The sequence below is a fragment of the Callospermophilus lateralis genome, chromosome 3 (assembly GCF_048772815.1).
Source record: "Callospermophilus lateralis isolate mCalLat2 chromosome 3, mCalLat2.hap1, whole genome shotgun sequence".
In the NCBI taxonomy this organism is placed as follows: domain Eukaryota; kingdom Metazoa; phylum Chordata; class Mammalia; order Rodentia; family Sciuridae; genus Callospermophilus; species Callospermophilus lateralis.
Genome location: NC_135307.1, coordinates 37,492,571 through 37,516,480, shown reverse-complemented (window position 1 = coordinate 37,516,480; position 23,910 = coordinate 37,492,571). Strand labels below are relative to the sequence as shown.

General features: G+C 36.9%; 1 protein-coding gene across 4 annotated transcripts in view; it reads left to right on the top strand.

Annotated features, from left to right (window-relative positions):
* The window catches only part of Stxbp6 (syntaxin binding protein 6), a 235,482-nt gene that overhangs the window by 56,394 nt on the left and 155,178 nt on the right, over nucleotides 1-23,910 (top strand). For all 4 annotated transcript variants that reach the window (XM_076850123.2, XM_076850124.2, XM_076850125.2 and 1 more), the window contains one exon: nucleotides 21,817-22,005. In XM_076850123.2, coding sequence (XP_076706238.1) covers nucleotides 21,852-22,005 — 154 coding nt within the window. In that variant the 5' untranslated portion in view covers nucleotides 21,817-21,851. The remainder of the gene's footprint in view (nucleotides 1-21,816; nucleotides 22,006-23,910) is intronic.

The following is a 23,910-nucleotide window of genomic DNA, read 5'->3' as shown; positions in this document are numbered from 1 at the left end:
GGAAGCCAATTCAGTTCAAGATAACACCCCCTTTTCTTTCTCCCTTGTCCCTCCTGTCCCTTTCTCTCCCATTCTCCTTCCTCTACTCTACTGGACTTCCTTTTGCTTGTCTGTTAATTTATATTTAATTGGTTCTTTACATTTTTCTATTCTTCCCTTCCCCTTTCCTTTATTTTACTCTAGCTTCCATATATGAGAGAGAATATTTGACCTTTGAGTTTCTGAGTATCACAATTTCTTAATCCATTCATCTATTGACTGGCATCTGGTTTGATTCTGTAATTTAGCTATTGTGAATTGTGCTGCCATAAACGTTGATTGTGGCTGTGTTGCTGTAGTATGCTGCTTTTAGATATTTTGGGAAAATAACAAGGAGTGACATTAGCTGGGTCATATGATGGTTCCATCCCTAGATTTTGAGGAATCTCCATACTGTTTTCCAGAGTGTTTATACTAGTCTGCAGCCCCACCAACAGTATACAAGTGTACCTTTCCCCCAAAACCTTGTCAGCATTTATTGTTCTTATTCTTGATCATTGACATTCTGACTAGAATAGATGAAATCTTGGTTTACTTTTGATTTGCATTTCCCTGACTGCTAGAGAAGTTGAACATTTTTTTATATATGTGCTAGCAATTTTTCTGCCTTTGAGAAGGTTCTATTTAGTTCTTTTGCCCACTTATTGATTGGTTATTATTATAATTTTTGGTGTTTTATGAAGTTCATTGTATATTCTGGATATTAATCCCCTATCAGAGGAGTAGCTGGCCAAGATTTTCTCCCATTCTGTAGGCCTTTTCATTTCATTTTCTGTGCAGAAGCTTTTTAGTTTGACGGCATTCCACTTATTGATTTTTGATTTTACTTTTTGTGCTTTGTGGGTCTTGTTAAGGAATTTGTTGCTGGGAACTAAATGAAGGAGTATTGATCCTATGTTTTCTTCTAGAAGTTTTAAAGTTTCTGGTCTAATTTCTTTGATCAATTTCAATTTGATTTTGTTCAGGGTGAAAGAGAGGGGGTCTAATTTCATTTTTCTGCATGTAGTAGTCCAGTTTTCCTGGAACCATTTGTTTAAAAGGTTGTCTTTTCTCCAAGAGATAGATATATGTATGTGTGTGTGTGTGTATATATATATGTGTGTGTGTGTATATGTGTATAATATAAAATCTATGTGCTTTTGTCAAATATCAGAGAACTATAGGTATATGGATGTATCTCTGTGTGTTCTATTCTTTTCCATAGGTCTTCATGTCTGTTTTGATGCTAATACCATGCTGTTTTTGTTACTACAACTCTGTAGTACTTTTCTTGCTTAGTATTGTTTTGGGTATTCTGGGTCTCTGATTCTTCCAAATGAATTTAAGAATTGTTTTTTCTAATTCTGTGAAAAATGTCACTGGTATTTTGATAGGGATTGCTTTGACTCTGTATAGTGCTTTGGTAGTACAGCATTTTGACAGTATTGATTCTGGCTATCCAAGAAGATGGAATGTCTATCTTCTCAGGTCTTCTTCAGTTTTCTATAATTTTCATCATAGAGATCTTTTACCTCCTTGTTTAGATTAATTCTCAACTATTTAATTTTTTTTTTAGTTTATTGTGAGTGGGATGGTTTTCCTGATTTCTTCCTCAGCTCAATTACTGTTGGAGTAGAGGAAAACTGTTGATTTGTGGGTGTTGATTTTGTATCCTGCTGCTTTGCTTGAGAAATCTTCTAATGGAGTTTTTGGATATTTTCATATTCCTCTTTTCCTATTTGTATTCCTTTTCTCCATTTATTGTTCTGGCTAATATTTTGAGGACTATATTGAATAGGAGCAGTAAGACAAGGACAGCCTTGTCTTGTTCTTGATTTTCAAGGAAATGCTTTTAATTTTTCTCCACTTAGTATGATGTTTGTTTGGGGTTTGTCATAAATGGCCTTTATGATGTTGAGGTAAGTTTCTTCAATCTCTAGCTTCTCCAGCATTTTTAACATGAATGGATGTTGGATTTTATCAAAGGCCTTTTCTCTTTTTTTATTGGTTGTTTAAAACATTACAAAGCTCTTGACATATCATATTTCATACATTAGATTCAAGTGGGTTATGAACTCCCATTTTTACCCCAATTACAGAATGCAGAATCACATCGGTTGGATGATCATGTAGTTTTTGTCCTTAATTCTATTTAGGTGATGAATTACATTTTATTGATTTGTACATGTTGAACCAGCCTTGCATCCCTGTAATGAAACTCACTCCATTATCTTTTTTTTAAGAGAGAGAGAGAGAAAGAGAGAGAGAGAGAGACTTGAGCCACATTCCCAGCACCCCCCCCCCAATACTATTAATGAAGCCAGCATAACTCTGTTAACAAAATCGGACAAAAACATATCAAGGAAAGAAAACTAAAGACTAATATCCCTGATGAGCACAGATACAAAAATCCTTAATGAAATATTATCAAATGACATTCAAAAGCACATCAAAAAGATAATAGAGGGGCTGGGAATGTGGCTCAAGCAGTAACGCATGGGGCTCAAGTGGTAGTGCCCTTGCCTGACATGCGCAGGGCGCTGGGTTCAATCCTCAGCACCACATAAAAATAAAACAAAGATGTTGTGTCCACCGAAAACTAAAAAAACATTTAAAAAATTCTCTCTCTCTCTCTCTCTCTCTCTCTCTCTCTCTCTCTCTCTTTAAAAACAAAACTATTTGGGGGTGTTTCCTCTCTTACAATTTCATGAAATAATTTTTTTTAGATCTCTCTGGATCATGAAAATTTAATTGATTTTATTGTATTTATTACAGTTTTATTTATTTTACAGGCCCATTGAGTCATTAGGTTTTATAATCTGAAAAGAAATATACTAAAATTAAATAAAAATACAAATCATTTATCTTCCTTCTGTTTACTCTCATCCCTACTGATATGAATTATTTAGAAAAATAGCAAATGGTGAATTCAGATAATGATCTATTTTGATGTTTATATCACAACTAATTTTATTTTTTTTAAATATATTTTTAGTTGTAGTTGGACACAATATCTTTATTTTATTGTTATGTGGTGCTGAGGATCGGACCCAGTATTATAATAAGTGAAATCTGTGTTTTGTGGAAATGTGGCATTTTCTTAGTTAGACCTGGAAAATAATAATTAAATACTTTCATTTGATAAAGACCCATGCATGGTTCATGATAGAGTCTCTTTTTCAAGCATAACTGAAAGCATAAGTTCAAAATTAAAAAAAAAATAAAGTAGGGGCTGGGGTTGTGGCTCAGCGGTAGCGCACTTGCCTAGCTCATGAAATAATTTTTAAAAGGCTAGTTAGTTCTTCTGTAAAGGTGTGGTAGAACTCAGAATCCATCGGGTCTTATATATGTCTTTTTTGGAAAGCTTTTAATTGCTTTTTCAGTTTCATCACTTGGTATTGGTCTGTTTAGATTTTCTGCATCTTCCTGATCCAATTTGGGTAGGTCATATGTGTCTAGAAGTATTTCAGTGTCTTCCAGATTTTCCAGTTTATTATAGTATAAATTTTCAAAATAGGTTTGGATGACCCTCTGGATTTCAGAAGGATCTGTGGTGGTAACTCCTTTTTTATCTCTGATTTTGGTGATTTGCTCCTTCTCACGTTTTCTTTTGGTTTCATTGCATTGTTTCTGTGTTATGTTTTCTTATTCTCAATGTCATTGATTTCAACTTTGAATTTAATTGTTCCCTATCTTCTAGTTGTTTGGGGGTTGGTTTTTCCAAGGCATTGAGGTGGAGCATAAGCTTATTTATTTGGGATCTCTCCAATTTTTTAATGTAGGCATTAGTACTATAATATTTCCTCTTAGAACTGCTTTATACTGGCTCAGATATTTTGACATGTTTATCTCTGTTCATTTCTAAGAATTTCTTGATTTCTATTCTCATTTCTTCTTTGATCCATTTTTCATCTAAGAGTAGTTTTTCAATCTCCATGTGTTTATGTGGTTTCTCTTATTTTTCTTGCTATTGATTTCTAGTTCTATCCATTAGGAACTAGTAGGAGACAAGGGATTATATTGATTTTCTTGTATCTGCTAATATTTGCTTTGTGTCCTAGAATATGATTACTTTTGGAATAAGTTTCATGAGCAGCTGAGAAGAACATAAATTCAGCTGTTTTGGGATAGACTATTCTGTAGATGTCCATTAGGTCCATTTGATTTATAGTTGTTTAGGTTGGAAATATCTTTATTGATTGTTTTGATGACCTGTCTATTGGTGATAAGGGTGTATTGAAATCACCAAGTATTATCCTGTTGGGGTCTTTGTGGGATTTTTTATCATGGAATTTTTTTTTTTTTTCACGTAATTGGATTCTGCAGTCAATTTTTGAGGTAAACACAGAAATCCAAGAAGTTTGCTGCATGGGGCTATGGGAGAAGGGTTAGATACAAAAGTTCATTTGAAAAACAAAATGTAGATGTTATGTAGGTAAGCCCTCAGTTTGAAGCAGCAGTTAGGCAGAACCCCCATGTGAACTTGGAGCTCTATCGGTATTTTGACAATGCCAGCCCTGCTGTGCTTACCCTCCTGACTTGTCTTATTTATCTCTGAGACTCTGTACAGATTTGGAAGTTGGTAAAAACATGAGTAGATAATGGTTTGATTCTCAAGTTTCCATGGAATATTGATTGTTTACATTTATGAAAATAAATTAAATATGATATCAGTGGAAGAGTCTGGTACTTTTAAGAATACCAATTAAGCAGATAGACCTCCTTGAATATGCATCTTTGCCCATTTGTTCAATGATTTCTTTTGGAAAATTTTATAGAATTAGAATTATTGCTGTATTCTACTGTATTTTCAGAGGATTTTAAAAAATATATGTATATGACAGTGGAATGCATTACAATTCTTATTACACACATACAGCACAATTTTTCATATCTCTGATTGTATACAAAATATATTCACACCAATTTGTGTCTTCAAACATGTACCTTGGATAATAATGATCATCACATTCCACCATCATTAATCCCCTCCCACCCCTCTGCCCTATTTAGAGTCCATCTATTCCTCCCATGCTCTTGCTCCCTATATCACTATGAATCAGCCTTCGTATATCAAAGAAAATATTTGGCATTTGTTGTTTTGGATTGGCTAACTTCACTTAGTATTATCTTCTCTAACTGCATCCATTTACTTGCAGATACCATGATCTTATTTTCTTTTATTGCTGAGTAATATTCCATGTGTATATATGCCACATTTTTTTATACATTCATCTATTGAAGGGCATCTAGGTTGGTTCCACAGTTTAGCTATTGTAAATTGTGCTGTTATAAATATTGATGTGGCTGTGTCCCTGTAGTATGCTGTTTTTAAGTCCTTTGGGTATAGACCGAGGAGAGGGATAGCTGGGTAACTGGTGGTTCCATTCCCAGTTTTCCAAGGAATCTCCATACTGCTTTCCATATTGGCTACATCAATTTGCAGTCCCATCAGCAGTGTATGAGTGTGCCTTTTCCCCTTCATCCTTGCCAACACTTATTGTTGTTTGTCTTCATAATAGCTGCCATTCTGACTGGAGTGAGATGAAATCTTAGAGAAATACAAACCAAAACTACTCTATCTGCTAGTGATGATGAACCTTTTTTCCTATGTTTGTTGATTGATTGTGTGTCATCTTCTGAGAAGTCTCTCTTCAGGTCCTTGGCCCATTTACTGATTGGGTTATTTGGTTTTTTGGTGTTTGGCTTTTTGAGTTCTTTATATACCCTAGTGCTCTATCTGATGTGTGAGGGGTAAAGATTTGCTCCCAAGATGTAGGCTCTCTATTCACCTCCCAGATTGTTTCTTTTGCTGAGAAGAAACTTTTTAGTTTGAGTCCATCCCATTTATTGATTCTTGATTTTAATTATTGCACCACAGGAGTCTTATTAAGGAAGTTGGTAGAATGTGATAATCATTATTATCCAAAGTACATGTATGAAGACACAAATTGGTGTCTTCATACTTCCTTAATAAGACTTCACATGATGGAGATCCTCTTTATTAGAGCCTACTTTTTCTTCTATTAGATGTGGGGTGTCTTGTATTCCTAAGTCCTTGATCCATTTTGAGTTGAGTTTTGTGCATGGTGAGAGAGAGGGCTTTAATTTCATTTTGTTGCATATGAATTTCCAGTTTTCCCAGCACCATTTGTTGAAAAGGCTATCTTTTCTCCAATGCATGTTCTTGGCACCTTTGTCTAATATAAGATAATTATAGTTTTGGGGTTAGTCTCTGTGTCCTCTATTCTTTCAGAGCATTTTTTGTTTGTTTGTGTTGTTATCAAGAATTGACCATAGGGTTCTTTACCACTGAGCTGTATCTCTCAGTCTTATTTTTTTTCTTTTTGGTACCAGGGATTGAACTGAGCCACATCTCTAACCCTATTTTGTATTTTATTTAGAGAGAGGGTCTCATTGAGTTGCGTAGCACCTTACTTTTGCTGAGCTGGGTTTGAACTCCTGATCCTCCTGTCTCAGCCTCCTGAGCAGCTGGAATTACAGTGTGTACCACCACACCCAGCAGTCCTTTTATTATTTATTTTGACACAAAATCTCACTAAATTGCTGAGGCTGTTCTTGAAGTTGCAATCCTCCTTCCTTAGCCTTCCAAATTGCTGGGATTACAGGTGTACACCACTGCACCCAGCTTTTGATAAAATGGGATTGATGTGTCCTTTAGAATTTGATACCAGTTGACTTTAGATGAGAATACTGGCATCCCATCCCTGGCCCCTCAATAATTTCATTGTATTTGCCTCTCCAGACCCTTCTCTGTGGCACTTCATTAGAGCAGTTGGCATGCTGGAAGAGAAAGAGAATGTAAAGTTTTTATCAAAATTCAAAGATAACTCTAAAAAAAAATGTTTGGCTTGTTTTTTGTTTGTTTATTTTGATTCTTTTTGTTCAATTCTCCTAAATTGATGCAATGGTTTCTTTTCTTTTTAGTTATTTATTTATTTTTTTAGTACTAGGGATTTAACTCAGGAGTGCATTTATACTGACTCACACCCCCAGGGTCTCACCAAATTGTCCAGACTGATCTTGAACTCATGAACCCCCTGCCTCAGCTGCTTAAGTGCATCTGGATATCTGGGATTATAGGCATGTACCACCATGCCTGGCTCCGTAAAATGATTTCTTGACCCCGTTTTGCTCTCCCATTTGACAGTACTTTTGTTGTTGTTGCTAAACTCTGCTCTACCTTTGTGAACATGTATTCTCAGAACTTCCCCAATTGAGTTAATTATTTATGCCAGGTTCTGCATCCTCAGTATCTAGACAGGAATGAACTCATGGATAGGCAGTTAGAAAAGCACAGCAAGTTGGATGAGGAAGGTCAATTGACATTAATGCCTCAGTTTGAACAAAAAATCGGGGAGTAGTGGGGACTTATAAATTTGAAATTGTAGATGTGTTGAGGGCACAGGTATAGTGTTTCCAGGTTCTCCCAACTTTCAAGAAAAGCTGGAAATTTATCTTACATAAAATATATGCATTTTAATATTTGCATGAACCAAGAAAACTTATTCTTGCAAAACTACCCATTTTTGACCTTGGGTCTTTCCTGACCCACTTCAATGAATTTCTCTCTGCAGATGGGGATGAGGTATGTATATATGTATATTATGTTATTTATTTACTTATTTGTGCTGGGATTTGAACACAGAGTCTTGTGCACAGTGCAGAATGAACATTTTAAAGTAGTTTTCCTTCCATTTCCCTTCCCCCAGTGCTTAGTACAAAATGGACAGGGTTCACTTACTTGTCTCAGGCACCCTTTTCCTATGGCTGCTTCTCCATCATCATTTCTTTTATTTTTTTCTTGCAGATCTAAATGTGTGAATTCTGTGTAGAAATGGTATCCTGCAGAGTATTCTTTGCATTCCACATTAGCCTGGATCAGTCTCTCGGGGTGCAACCATTATGCAGATTCCAGGATTCCAGGTGGAAGCAGAGGGTGGAGCAGGCATATATTGTAGGTCACTCAGAGCTAAAGGCTCCCCAAAACACTCCCCATGGCTTCCCACTGAGGTGGATTCACCTGCATAGTCCGGGAAGGCTGGCCTAATTAAATTCTTTAATTACATTTCAAGGATAGGCTTAATAGAATAAGTATCTCCTGATCACCAGTCTCTGAAGAATTAAGTTATACTTGCCTCTTCTGCTGTGTAGCAGCAACTTTACATTCTTAAGTATGTGGCCTTTTTGCCTTGTCTTTCTCCTCTGCTAAAGAGCTGTCCCCACCCTCCCGGCCCCAAGGATAACTGTCTGTGATCTCCAATCCTCGTGTAGAACCCAGGTCATAATAATCACTCAGTAAATGTTGAATGAAGAAAGAAAGGGCCTGTCCCTAGATGAAATTTGTTTGTTAACTCTGTTATAGAGGACTGCCATGTGCTAGGAACAGAAATATTCATCAAGGCCAGGTGCATGTCCTCTTAGAAGGTTGGAAGCTCTTGACTCCATATTATTTGATATCCCTGTCAGGTGGTTAGTGGTGGTTTATATCTTTGTCTAATTGATAACCCCCCCAAACTTCTAAATTGATTTTTTCTCATTGCTTCCTTGATTGCTAACTTGTTGATTGATCTTCTTTCCCACTAAAATGCAAGCTGCAGTGGGAAAGGACTTTGTTTATCTCCGTCTTCTCAGTATCCTGAATGTCTAGGATTGGGCTGCCATATTGAATGAACGAGTATGTGTCTTATCCCAGATTTGCTTACTCTTTTATATGTATTTTCTTTTTTATCTTCTTTCTTTCCTTTCCACACCACTCTGCATCTTTTTGGAATGTAACATTTCATTCACAGTGGGGTAGACTGCACTTGGGTCCCGTCATTATCATCTTGTTTAGCCTGGCAGTTCCACATGCTGAAGCACAGGGGAGCAGTGGATGTAGGACAGAATCATAAGGGGAAGAACCGTCTCATCTCTTTTCCTGTCCAGGAGAGTTCACAATACCTCCCTGTCTGTCTCACAAGTTTGAGAGATGAAATAGGATGCCATTTGAGAAGAGGCTTTGCAAAATCCATTGTGATATACATGCTTTTGCGAACATAATCTGAAACATAATGCAATTTATTTGTTACCTTTGTTATAGAGGTATGTGCTTATCTGCCTTTCAAGGACTGGGCACCTCAGGTGGGAGCAGTCAGACCCAGGGAGCAGATTTCCATTCTTCTTCATCCTTCATGAAAGCCCTGTGAAGCAGGTGGCACTATCCCATTTTAAAGATGAAGATGCATGTCTCAGAGATGAGGAATTTTGCCCATGTATTTGTTCACTAAGTAAAGGCAAAGACAGGCTCAGATCTAGATCCTCTGATGACAAATGCAGACTTCTTTTCATCATCTATCATCTCTCTGGTTGGGGCAGAGGAGAAGTCACCATTGTGCCTTGGTCCCTAGCTTCTGGATGTTGCTCTTGATTACATAGGCTTGAATGTCTTTGTAAACTGGAAATGTGTGATGCCATTAAAATCTTCTGTACTAGTGTTAATTGAGTTCATTTTAGAGTAGTGTTCATTTGATAGTTTTTTCCCTTCCCTATCAAACACTGCACAGCTAGTTAGGTCAGAAGTTAGTTATTTTCTGGAACATACTGATTAAAAAGGGGTTGACATTGAATGGCAGAAGAGCTGATTGAATGGGGCAGAGACTGCATTCACATATGGACCTTGAATCTGACCTGGATTTGTAGGTTATTTTGTGACATCCCAAGACGATTAGGGATGCCCGCCCACCACTCACTCCACTCACATGGAGATTTCACCATTATCAGATGCTGGATCTTAACCAAGGTATTCTGGTCTTTTGCTTGTGGGGAGTCTCAAGTCAACCTGTAAAGACTCTTCAGTTACCCAGCAGGACCTCATGCAGCTGCCTGTGGAAATCAGAATAATTCTGGCATTTCTGAGGGCATTTTAATAGAGCACTGATTACAGATTGCAGGCACCTGGTGCTGTTTTTGTATTGAGGTTGAAGAGTGCAGTTCCAAAGACAAGAACTGGCCTTGACACATTCCTGTTTTTCTACTGTTGTTTTCCAGACCTGGAATAGGTACTTAAAAAACCCTTTTTTAAGTAGGCCCTGAGTGGTTAGCATGTGCTTTCAGGAGACCACCAGTGCCAGAGTATTCCTTCCTAGGCTGATGATGTATGTGTGACTTTGTTCAGGATGAGTTTTCCTGCCAGTGCTCAGAGCACCAAATGAGCTTCTCTTAACTTGGGTTATCATTGAGGTCTATGGGTTGAGAAGGCCAAAGTTATTTCTGTGCTTCTTAGACTACCCAAGGCTGTTCCACTTGGGCAGACCATCATTTCTTTTGGCCTCAATAGCCATATGAGAAAACATAAGCTGTGAAAATTCAAGGAAAAAGAAGGTGAAAGCCAAAAATGAAGGTTTAGAAATCTAGGGGCTAGATGTATTCCAGTCCAGGGCTTATTTTTGTGCCAATTCTAAGGGATATGAGAAGAATCCTTACTGTGATTAGTCATGTTTTCTCTTTGTCTTTTCTCCCTGCTCTCCCAATTTACCACCTCTTCTCACCTTATACAGACTTGAAACTGCTGCAATATTTTACATTATCATTTCATGCTTGGTTAATTTTTACTTGAAAAAAAGCATTGTAGTGAAGTGGAGTGCAATGTCTAGTTTCAATATTGGTTCTGCTACTCTTTAGTGGTATGACTTTGGAATTACCCTTGGACTTCAGCTTCTTTATGAGTTAAGTGAGAGACAATCACCAAGATCTCTTGCATGCATTAAATTTTTAGGCTTAAGAATGCCTGTCTGTGCTTTTTCACTGGGTTATAAGCTGCTGGTAGGTAGGACCCAAAAAGGTGTTGGAATTGTTTTTTGTTGACTCATTTGTGAAGGTCTTGCTGAGCTCCTTCTCAGTAAAATGGAATGGGTGAAATTCCCTGTGGAGTTAATTGTATGAAGCTTGGGGGCACAGCTATGAGGCAATCTGAGGTTGCCAGAAGCATTGGCAGCAAAAGATAGAAGGTACTGAAAGTGTAGGGCGGGGGAGGGGGGACAAAGACGGGTAATACAGTAAAGGAAGTGGAAAGAGGAGTTTCCCTTGAGAACCAGCAGAAACCTTTGAAATAAGTGCCTTTCATATTTAAGCCTTTTTCCGGTTGGGAAAATAGCCTACAGGGTTCATAAAACTGCCTCATGGCAGCCATCCAAGATCTCAGGAGTTGACTCCTATTGCAAACTTCTAGGATGGAAAGGAGGGTGGTGAGCCTCTATGATGAGACTTCAGTGGTCTCTGGTCTCATGGAAGCAGAGGTCCACTGTAGAATCTTTCTGCTAATGTATTGTCAACTCTGCACTTTAATTTGTGGAATCAAAACAAGCTCTGTCCTAAAAAGAATATGTGAACCACTTTGCCAACTAAACAGCAAGCCATACACACCAGGAGAAGCAGATAATGCAGAAAGAATGAGTTCAGACTATAGCCCAGTCCATTATCTTTGTAGCTGCTGGGCAAGGATGATAATGGTATCAGGTCCACCAGAAAGCAGGGCTGATCAGAGGCAAAATTGTGAGTCAGTTGAGTTTGTGTTGGTTTACCTAAAATGCATTTCTGTCTCATTTCTTTACCTTTTTCATTTCTTCCATACAAAATAGTAAGGAAGAGCTGAGACTTCTGGTGTCATGCTTCCTAGCTTCAAATTTTTACTGTGCCCATCAAAAGCTGTGTGGCTTATTTAACCACTCTCAGCTTTAGTTTCATCATCTGTAAAACAGTTTCTTCTTCTAGGACATAAATGTATTAATCAAGATTTTTGAATATCAGAGTCATATGTCTAAATATATGCCTTTTTTAAATAAACTTTTTGTTGTAGATGGACACAATACATTTATTTATTTATTTTTATGTGGTGCTGAGGATTGAATCCAAGGCCTCATGCATGCAAGATGAGGGCTCTACCACTGAGCCCCAGCCCCAGCCCAGCATATGCATCTCTTGTATCACATTGTGAGGTAGTGGATAGATAGGGGATGGTACTTTTGGAGGCTGGGAACAAGGCTTTCTGTCACCATTCTGATTATATTACATAGGCATAACTTAAATTCATGAAATTGATCACTGGGGAAAACAATTAAAGTTGGAATTATAGTCCTGGGCTAGATCTTCTATGAGAAGTGCCAGTGAACCCACAGGCAGTTTCAACTGTGAAATTGAGATATTGAGGGACAAAGTCTTTCTTTTTAAACTAACAAGGTAAGGATGAGCAACATGGACCCTGGAAGTATCACATTTCTTCTGAGTTGTGAGAGGCTTCATGGTGTAGTGTCACACCGAAGATGCATTGATTATACAGAACTCTTCACGCTCTCCCAAGAAGCTGTAAAATGGTGACATTCTTCAAATCGGGGATTCAGGCCGAGAATGTTGTTTTAAAATTGATATTAGATTTAGAGAATATTTTAAAAAGTTTTTCTCTCACTTGAAATTTTAGAAAATGCTTGTTTCAATCATAATTTAGATTTTTTAAATAGGTTTTGTATACTTAAAAATTGGAAGTTCTCTCTGAAGCCTCGTTGTCTTTTTAGTGTTATATTCCCGGTCTGCTCCAAAAGCGAATTTGCATCATCAAGAATGCTTAAATTTCACCTGAGATTTGACTCAATAAATATCCACTATGAAAAGTTTTGACCCTAAACTTGCTGGAGCATTTATTCTTTTATTTTTTCCTTTATTTTTAGTGGTAGATTATAGCTTCTGTTATAAGTCAAACCATTGTCTAAGAGAAAACATCAGAACCATTACCTAAGCCTCTATTTCTCTTAGTATGGGTTCAGTGCTTTTCCCCTCTTCTGTGTTCTCTATGGTGTAAGTAAAACAAGCACACTAATTCAGCAAGTAGCACAACACCTAGCACATAATTGAAGTGTTTGTTTTCATTGAAGTCAATCCTTATGTGGTTTTTGTCTGTATTTGAACATGGCTGAAATCATCTGTTCCCAGTGCTTTCTACTAAGCGACGCTTTTAGGCTGATGCATTGTTTTCTTGATTTGCCAGCCATATGTTGGATAACATAATTATATGAATACCCAGGATAGGTAGGCTGCCAAAAATTTGAGCTCTTTTTGGTATAACTTATTACCCTTTGTTCATTTTTTAAAAATATGGTTAAATTCACTTTATAAGGCCTTTCTTGCCTTTTATTTTGCTAATTGTGTCATAATTCAGTAAGCGTTTTCCCTCCTGGTCTTTTCTTTGGCACTTTATTTCCTTTCTTTATTGAAGAATGGGTACATGGGTATCGGAGAATCTGCTTACCTGGTCCTTAGAATTTAAACTCATGAGTGTGGAGATTCTAGTATCATAATGAAGGATGCTTATGAAATCTTTATCTCACCTTAAAAAAAAGTCTTTAAATGATATAACCTATGTGTTGTGGTTTGAATTTCAAGTGTCCCTCAAAAGCCATGTATTGAGGGTGTGGCTTCCATCCTGTGGTGCTTCTGGGAAGTGGTGGGACCTTTAAGAGGTGGGGCCTGGTTGGAGGAAGTGGATTATGGGGATGTGCCACTGGAGGGAATTTAGGGACCCTAGTCCCATCCTTTCTCGTTTTTGCTTCCTGCTGACCATTAGGCAAGCAGTTTCTTCTGCTATGTGCTCCCCATCATGATGGGGAGCTTTACTACAGGCCCAAAGGCAACAGCACCAAGAAATATGGACTAAAATCTCTTAAACTGAGATGTAATCCAGATAGACATTTCCTCTGAGTTGTTTATCTCGTATTTGTAAAAGCAACAAAAAGCTAACACCTTAAAAATATCATCCAAACAGCACCTGTATGTGTAGCTTTGTTAGTTGTGTTATTTTAATTTTTTTTTGGCTTCCTCATATCATTTGTTAAAGTTAGGATGTATTGATTGACGAGTTTAAAAAGTACAGCCATATTGCAAATAAACATGTGTAAACCCAGATCTTGTGGTCTGGGTGTATAGAACAGTGTTTGTTCTTCGAATATTAAACCTACAAGAAGAATGTGCTTACTGAATGCATAAACAAGGAAAGAAGAGATGAAAATAGTCTAGGTTTATAATTGAAGCAGATATGAGTCACTGGCTCAGAGAATCCTGTGAACATAATGTCTCCTATACAAGAAGAGTTTGTGTACATAGGGAGAAGAAAGCCAACCATGTTTGATAGTACATAGTAGCCTGATGATAGAAAAGAGGTTCTTCCTTCTCCTCTGTAAAGAATTAATTATGATCAGGGCTTTTGTGTATGGTGGTGGTGTTTTGCATATACGCAGGTGTGCAAAAACACTGTGGAAGAAAGTGTAGACTAACACATAGCTGGCAATCTGTTCACCAAGCTGTGGATCATGGCATGGGGCTACAGTTTGCTCAGAGGAAGGGTGCCATTTTCTTCTCACAAAAAATTTCTTCTAGACCTTGTGATCATTCATAGTAGCATTTGTTCTTCTTTCTCACAACTTTTTGAGGGTGGGAATTTCTAATCTTACCTTTGGGGCTTCCCAAACCATGCCTGGACTAGAGTCAGAAAGAAGCTAGAAAATAATGATTATAGGATGTCAATAAAATGTATTTTATATAGCTTCTAGGTTTTGGGGGGGAAAAATTGTATCTCAAAACCAAAATGTTTGAAGGAGTACTCTACTGTGGTTATGGTGGAATAAGGAGTGCAGATTCTCTGACCTCTCATTTCAAAATTGAGAGATACTCATATTAACGTGGAGGCAAACATTTTTCTAGACATCTGCTTATGCATATAATTGTATAGATAGTTTTACTTTCTGTAAAATGAATGAACTCATTTTCTGTTCTGTAACCTCCTTGTTTTCACTCTGTATTATTTCATAGTTTATATTTTTCCAAGTCAATGTCTACAGTCTTTGATCTGGATGTGGAACAGGGATTTTTGTGGCATGATTTTAGAAGGATATGAACATTCCATCACAACCATGGGCTATACTATATCCATCTAATGAAGGAGGATGGGTATTTAGGTTACTTATAATGTTTTCTCTTAGAAGTGGATCTGTGATAAGCATGTGTCTATGCAGTACACACGTGTGCTTGTTCACACATTTTTCTGTAATAGTAGAGTTACTGGTTCAAAGGGTTTCAACTCAAATTTTAATCTCTGAGAGATGAATTATAACACTTTTTCATAATACTTAGACTAATAGGGGTACTGTTCGTTAAAACATACTGAAAGATTCTAATTTACAGTCTTGAAGCAAACTTTGTAAGATACATTTTTAGCAACTATCGTGATCCTACATTTGGAATACTTTGTAAATTTATGGGTGCCATACAACCTTTAGTGATTCATTACTAGGGCTTTTACAGAGTTTCTGCCGTGTATACTTATTTATTGAATCTTTAAATTTTTTAAATAAATAATTCATGAAATACTAGGGGGGAAATCCCCAAGACAACGGTTCTGAACCTAGTTGAACAACAGAACAAATAGAAGAGGTCATCAGAAAAACAAGTTTCAGGTCCTGGCCCCTGGTCCCCTAAATTTCTGTGATGAGGATCTGGGCACTGCAGGTGATATTAATGTGCAATCTTTGTTTAGAGTTCCTCCTCTATGACATGTCTTTGCCTTTCGTCAAATATTTTTCTACAGAATAGAGAATATTTTTAGCTTTTACTTATATCCCTATAACTTTTTTTATTTTCCCTGTTTAGAAGTTTCTGTCTCCTTTAAGAATGTTGTTAAAGAGTGTCTGTGTGCCTTATGAACTGAGTCTTGATTCTGTAAGGCTCATGAAGCCTTAAGCGTAGGTTCTTAATCCACTGTTCTATGCTGTCCCACATAGCAAGGCCACTTGACAGCCCTTGTGGTTTGTCTTGGACTTGGAGTGATTGTGTCAAATGGTATCACACCATAACATTATCTGTCTGTTCTAGTGACTTATCTGACTCTCCTTTTAATTTCTATGAGTTGAGAGTCCTGATGGAAACACATGGAAAAATTGTCTAGTGGAACTAAAATTCTTATTGTGTAAGTAGCTAACGTTGCCTCAGATTATCTCCTTGATATGAAATATGAAATAGTAAAATTTTCTTTTCATAAAAAGTTGCATATTTTTTTTTCTTTTTTTTTTAACTGGTGGGATTTCTTTTTTATTTTTATTTATTTTTTAATTTCTTACATACATGACAATAGTGGAGTGCATTACATTCACAGCACAATTTTTCATAATTCTGTATATAAAGTATGTTTATGCCAAATTATGCCATTATACATGAGCTCTCTTATTTTTTTGCGTACAATTTTTAATACACCTTTATACCACGATTTATCATATCTCTGTTTGTATAGAAGGTATGTTGACACCAAATTCACATCTTCATACATGTATTTTGTATAATGATGACCGTCTCCTTCCACCATCCTTGCTATTCCCATTCTCCCTCCCTTTCCCTCCCACCCCTATTCCCTATCTAGAGGTAATTTTCCTCCCATGTTCTCCCTTCCTACTCCACTTTGAGTCACCCCCCTATATCAGAGAAAACATTTGGCATTTGTTTTTTGAGGATTGGCTAACTTCACTTAGCATAATCTTCTGTAGTGCCATCCATTTCCCTAAAAGTTGCATATTTTCTGATTACCAGGTGATATTTATGGACTTTGGAGCAAAATTAACATTTTCAGTTTAATGATTGTATGACAACATCTAACTTGTAACACTTAGTATTTATACACCCTATATACTGTGGTGTTTAAGGAAAATAATTTAACATTATTTCGGTTTCAACATTTACAACATTGACCCTTTCCCTGTCAAGGTCAAGATCTGAGGCATGGAGAAGAAAAAATTAAATACAATTACGCTTCAATCATATTCATCTTGTAGAATGGCATTGGACAATGTAGAGGGTTGATTGCATTGAAGTTGGAGCAAAATGGGAGTCCCTTTAGAGGAGCCATGAAAATCATTCAGGCCCAGCATGGTGAAGACTGCAACTTAGGCAGAAGAAGTTAGAATGAAAAAAACTGGAGTTTAGAAATATTAAATCAAATGCACAGGAGGCTTGGCAATTGAATGGTTGTTATGAGGAACTGAAGGATTTGAGGGAAAAGGAAGAATCATTGTTAGGTATTGGTGAAATGTTCAGTCTACAGATAGATGCACATCTTTAAAGTCAAGAAGGCAATAAAACTGGAGGCATGACTACTTTCACAGGTTATTGGTGAGGGGTTGAAGTTACAATTCAAAATCTGTTTTAAAAACAAATTGGCAATATAGAGAAATCCAATTTTAGACAGTAATCTTATTTCTCTCATTTCTAAATTGTTTAGGTTCATCTCACTGGTGTTCCCATGCACTAGGGAAGACCAGTCTTCCAGGATGACATCACCTTGGCTCTGAGCTTCAGAGACACTGACATATGCTCTCAGCATATCAAGTACATCTGCCTCAGAGTTGAATCACATTAACTGCCTCATGAGGCTGATGTGTAAAACCAGGAATTGTGGTTACTCATTTACAGCACAGAGTTTAGCTGGCACACAGTCCATCATACCTGTGTTGGCACAACCAGGGCCAAAACAACATGGAAAGGCTGTATGTTAAACATGGGATTAGAAGAGAGAAGTTAGTAATCTTAAATAAAGAGAGGAGTTAGTGATGTTAGATAAATCAAGGATCTGATAGTATTAAGCTGAATGGATGGCACTCCTCTTTCCTCTCAGATGAGAAATATTTAAGGCTCTGCTCCCCTAGAATCCCCTGCATGATAATGAATGCCTTGTCATTTGTGGTTTTTGGTTGGCTGAAGGTCCCTACTCCTTCCTAGTCTCTTGCCAGTGGAGGACAAATATCAGTTCTACTGAAAACCAACAGTGTTATTATCTGAATACAAAATCTTACACCTGTATGCCCTGAATTATGCATTTCACCTGCCCTGCCCCTGAGTTTTCTTCAGTTTCTTACACTTGCCTAAATAGTTATTTTATTTTCTGGTTACTTGAGTGGTGGAAAACCATCCCGCTACAGTAGACATGCACCAGTTAAGTGGATATGTATTAAATAGATGGCTTAAAGTAAGAAAAGCATGAATGAAGAAGACCTTGAAGAAGATCAGAACTGTGATTAGTTTCTGCAACTACCACTCAAGGCAGCCAGTTGCTTTGACTTGCAAATCAATACTAGGTTGGCTTCTTGGATGAAAAAGCTTTGTAATTGTGTCCTATAGAAGCTATGGACCTGGGAAAGAAAAAGCTTCCATGGGTCATGTAGTTTGGAGTAACAAGTGGTCATTGGTGCATGATTGCTTTTGTATTTATCTTGCTTCCTTAAAATGGGGCCCTTGTCTTGGACTGGACATTGAATTACCAACAAAGATTTAAGAACTCATTAAAACTGCTTGGTGAAATGAAGAGAAAAAAGAAATCCTGTGCACTGTCTGCCTGTGTTCTCTCATGAATTGATTCTTCATTTTCATTCCTATTTCCACCTTGCTAGTCCAGACCCAAAGTTTCTCTTTAGGGTAATGGATTTTAAATTAGGTGGCAGGATGACTGCATGGAAGAGTATGAATCAGAGAGTTGTTTGAAATACAGATTTTAAGATTCTGATTTGGTGGTTATGAAGGATGGTGCAGGAGTCTGTGCATTTTAAAAGCCCGCCATGCTGGACTCACAAACATAACCTGATTTGGGATTCTTGTAGAGACACTCTTCAAAGTTATTGTCACACAACTACAAGAGTCACCCTTTTACTTTCTTATTCTTTCCCTTCTTATCCATGCTACATTACATTCCCAGTGTGATACTGAAAACATACTCAACACGTATGTGCTCTGCACAGGCCCATTAGTATCATTGCCCTAACAAAAGCTTTTGATGATTTACCATAGAATGAATCTGATAATCTACTAGTGAATTTCCTGGTGAAGTCTGTAAATTCTTCATTCTCATAACATTTAGTGCACAGCTTGCCATCCAAGAGACCATTTATTATACATAGAGAATTTCATGCCCATGAGTGAGAAAAGTGAGGCTTTAGTGAATAAAGTTGGGTTTCACTTTTAAAAATACCTTCTGGTGTGGGTGGTTACATTTGTTCAGTTTATACAAATTCAGAGGCTCTTTTATTATTCTACTATAGTAGGAAAGTTAATACAAAATCACCACAACTAAGAATTTTTTTTTTTTTATTATTCAGGTACTGGAATCAGTGATCTGCACACATTGTTTCATTTTAGTTCTTTAATTCTAGGAAGTAGGTGAAGATATCTTCATGTTGTAGTAAGTAAACTTAGGGTCAGGGATTTTGAGATTTGCACAGATCACACAGGTTTTATGTGTTGCAGCTAAAATTTGAACCTGAGTTTGTTGATTTCAAAACTCAGTGAAGTTACTGATTTTTTCTCTCTCACCCTTTTCCCCCTATTTGTTATTGGCCATTGAATATCAGTATGATAAAAACAACAAAAGGTCATTTTCATTTCTCAATAGTTTTTTCAAAAGAAAAAAAAAGGATTTCCTAAGAATTTGGTAAAATTATGCATCTGTTTTCTTATTTTTCTGATGGATTTTTGCACAATAAAGTGATCTTTTTCTTTCTTTTTAACTAGTTTTAGAAAAATTCAAACTAAGATGGAAAAGCAAAAGCCATGCCAGTTGGGAGGCACTGGTCAGGGAGTGCCTGATGTGTTTGGGAATGTCTTTCTTCCTTGCTTACAGAATGGTTTGAAGCCACTGCATGAATACTACTCTCTCTCTCTCTCTTTTTTAAACATGTCCCTAAATGGTGAGAAGTGAGAGGCCTTGGAGCTAGAGTGTATCTTTTAAAAGAAATCCTCATTATTAAAAAAAATCATATTTAAAAAAATTGTAGCCAGTTGCAGTGGCACAGTAGCTTGGGAGGCTGAGGCAGGAGGATCTCCAGTTCAAAGCCAGCCTCAGCAACTTGTTGAGGCACTTAGCAACTAAGCCAGACTCTGTCTCTAAATAAAATATTAAATAAAGGCTGGGGGTGTACTCAGTGGTTAAGCATTCCTGGGTTCAATCCTTAGTACCAAAAAGAAAAAAAAATGTAATAACCCCCTAAGAACATATAAATCATGGGGGATGTTCTGTTTGCTAACCTGTAGGATATGACAGTATGTCAGTTAGTGGTCAGTACATTGTCATTTTCTTGGCCAGCATGAATCTGGTGGTAATGATAAAAATGTTGTGAGCAAAGCACAAGGAGATCTGGGTCGATTTCTAATGTCTACATCTTTAGGTATGTATTTTTGGTGTTATAAGTTGATATAGTTTCTTGGTGTCATTAGGGAAACATGCTTCATTATAGAATTAAGACTCGGAGAAATTTCTTTAACTAGTGAGACTTTCTGTTTTTAATATATATTTTCCAACCAAGAAGGTATAGGTGTGGACAAGTTATAGGAGGCCGGCTGTGTTGGTAGCATTTGTGAATCTTGTACTGGGAAAAATCCTCTCATGTATTCCTCAAATAAATCATTAGTATTTAAGTGAAACCTTCCATATGGTCAGCAGTCAACTCTTGGAAGACATATGTAGTTTAATTTTTTCTTATATCTTTAATACTAAGCATAAAGTGCACGTTTGTTCACTGATTGGCTCAATTTTACAGCTTTCTGATCAACTCTGTGAGCTGCTGTTACTATATATGTATAGCTGTGCTACTGATCCATATGCAGGATCTCTGAGTTCTCAATATAACGTGCATGACAAACCCAGAATATCTCTCTGCACCTTTAAATCTGATTTTCTAATTGTCCAAACACATGTTGGGGGGTGAGTGATTAAATATATCATTTATGGATAGAGTGATGGAATAGAGAACGTTTTCTAAGTTGCTCGAGTAAGAGTTAGTGTTCAAATTGACCTTGAATACAATAGACACAAGCAGAATTGAGATCATCAGGGAAGTACAACTACTGGAAAACTAAATATAACTGTGCATGTAAGTTGGGCAGTGGGGGGCGGGGTTATGTGAGTCAGCAACATACTGCTATATTTTCTTAATTATTGGGCGCCCACTGCCAGTTAACCATAGGAGTAGAACATGTGGGAACTGCCTGGTAACATTTCCAAAATACTTTGGGTTAGTCAGATATTTTTAAAGAATTCTGTGTCCACTTTGGCTGAAGAAAAATGTGGAGAACTTGGCAAGACTCCAGAGCATGGCAACAAGATGCAGAGGAGGGCTGGAAACTAGGGCCTGGTGCAGGAGGCTAATAAATAAATTCCTTACTTGGCTTGATCAAAAACAGCTGAAGAGTGATTAAATTAATGATCTTTCGTTGCATATATAATTATTATGTAGAAGATGATATAATTATTTCCACTATAAATGGAATTAGGGAAATAGATTTACATTATTAGAGTTAAAGGAGCTGTAGAAGGGACATAAAGAACTTTTACGGATTGTTGGTTGGTGGAAAGCCTTCTCAACTGGAAGTGTGAAATCGCATTCCTTACAGAATTCGTGTAAAGTGGGTGCCTACTGCCAGAGTGAGGTACAATTGGGGTAGAAATCAACTAGCTGCTCATATCTCATTCCGTGTGGCTCCACTCAAGTTGTGTTTGACATTTTCAGGGAGTAAAGAGGCATCCTCATTTTGTTTGTATTTTTCCATGGCTAACACATATATGAAGACCTTGCTTTTAATGTTTCTGAAATGCATTTCAAGCAAGTAAGAAGTTAAACTGCATTTTGAAAAGTACTCCTGTGAATCAGTGTGGTGCTCATTATTTTATGAGCCCCTACAATATTGTCAATTCCAACTTTTCCTTTTCTTTTCCTTCTTTAGAAAATTGACTCCTTTTCCTCCTCGCTTGTTCTACGATGAGTGCCAAATCTGCCATCAGCAAGGAAATTTTTGCACCTCTTGATGAAAGGATGCTGGGAGCTGTCCAAGTCAAGAGAAGGACAAAGAAAAAGATTCCTTTTTTGGCAACTGGAGGTCAAGGCGAATATTTAACTTATATCTGCCTGTCAGGTAACGAAAACCAAATATTCGTGTTATTATTACAACTACCATTTTAAACAGTTGATTCTCGGGTTCCAGGAGGGTCATAATCATTTTGTAGATGTCTGCTCTTCCATTCTTCTTTTCTGTTTCCTCTGTTGTCACCTTCTGATTCTTTTTAACTTGAGGTGCCTCTGTTTTTCTGGTTGCCTTCTGGTGGAAGGGCAGTGAGGTTCAATCTTAATGTATTTCCAGATCATTAGGAGTTTCTGCAGAGGGTCTGGCAGACACATTTGATTGTTTATATCTTCCTTGGTAGGAAGGCTCTGTCCTCTATGGATTTTTTTTTCAGAACAATTCTTAGTATTTGCATAACTGTCATTACTAGCAGCTTGAGTTTCATTGACTTGCTTTTTCTAGACGGTTGCCAATAATTAGTAACAGTTTGTCTTGAGATAAATATTGGCACATTCTGTAACATGAGAAAGATTTGGTTCACAAATCATTGCTTTGCCTGACAGCCATCGCTTGTCAGAAAGAGGCATCTGTTTTATTAAGCTTAGATTTTGTTGGATTATTTTTCTTTCTGTTTGTGATTATGAGAGATCTGTGGGATTTCTTGTGGATTCATACTGAGTTTTCTGAGATAAAATTTGGATAAATTTCCATGGGTGGGTGATACTAACCTGAGCACCAGAGGCATTTGTAATTTTCTTAATATTTATTGTAGAAGAGTAATGGAATAATTAAGCTTACCTTAATTCATTTTTTTTTAATTCCTTTCAGTTGTGGTTTGGGAATAAACCTATTTTGGGCTCCTTTTTAAATTTTTTAAAAAAACTAAGCCTCAGATTATTTATCAGAATTCATTTCAAGATGGAAGTAACTTTTTATCAGAATATGTAAATTTGTAAGACTTGGGTTAAAATAAGAACACAGCACTTTGGTAAGAACAATTTTTCAATATTTAGAGCAAAGCTTTTATTTAAATGAATGTGAGGAAAATGAACCTTGGAATATCTCCTCAAATAAACAGTAGGCTAATAAAATTTGGTTATTTTAAGGAGATATTTGTATTTCTTTAGTGTGCTAAGCAGTGCCTGACATACAGAGGGTCTCAATTCATATATAATGACTAAGTAAAAGAAAGTAGTAGCCCTTCCCAAGACGTTTTTAGTATTTTGTTAATGATTCAAACCTAAAATACTTTCATATTCTTGAATTTTGATCCTATTGTTTATACCATTAATGTATAGAATACATTCCAGTACATTTTGTTTTATGTGTGATCTGAATGGAACATCAGGGGCCCCGTGCATAATGATTCCAGTTTTGTTAAGCTGTATTTGCTCAATATGTCATTGAGATTTCCAGTAGGCAGGTAGTTGAAGGAAACGTTGGTGGTCCAGGAGCCACTTGAGTTGTACCTAATATATACTTATAACTGAGAAGAGAATAGCTTTGTTTGGATTTTAGGTGTACACAATTGTCTGCCTATTTCTGATCATAAAGTCCATGAGCATGATACGAGGACTATGACAACCTCATCTCAGTGAAATAGCATAACCATTTCCTCTGCCATAGAAGATGATGACCTGGGACTTACTGAATAACTGCGTTTGTTTCCCTTACAAATTGCCAAGTCCTTCAGGTTAAAGTCTGAAATGATGTGGATTGCTTATTTGTTGCATTCTAATGGAGGAAAATCTCTTGTTCTGCAAAACTTCATATTTTTCATGGTTTCTGAATTTAGAGAGTATGGATAGATAAAGTAGATCAGACCCTGCAGAGACCAGTCTGATGGAATTTGGGGCAGGAAAAGGCCAAGCAACCATGACACCATTATTTGCAGTTTGGTTTTTTCCTAATAAATGATGAAGAAGTAACCACCTTTATTTTCCAATTTATGTAAAGCCTAGAGGCATGTCAGTCCTG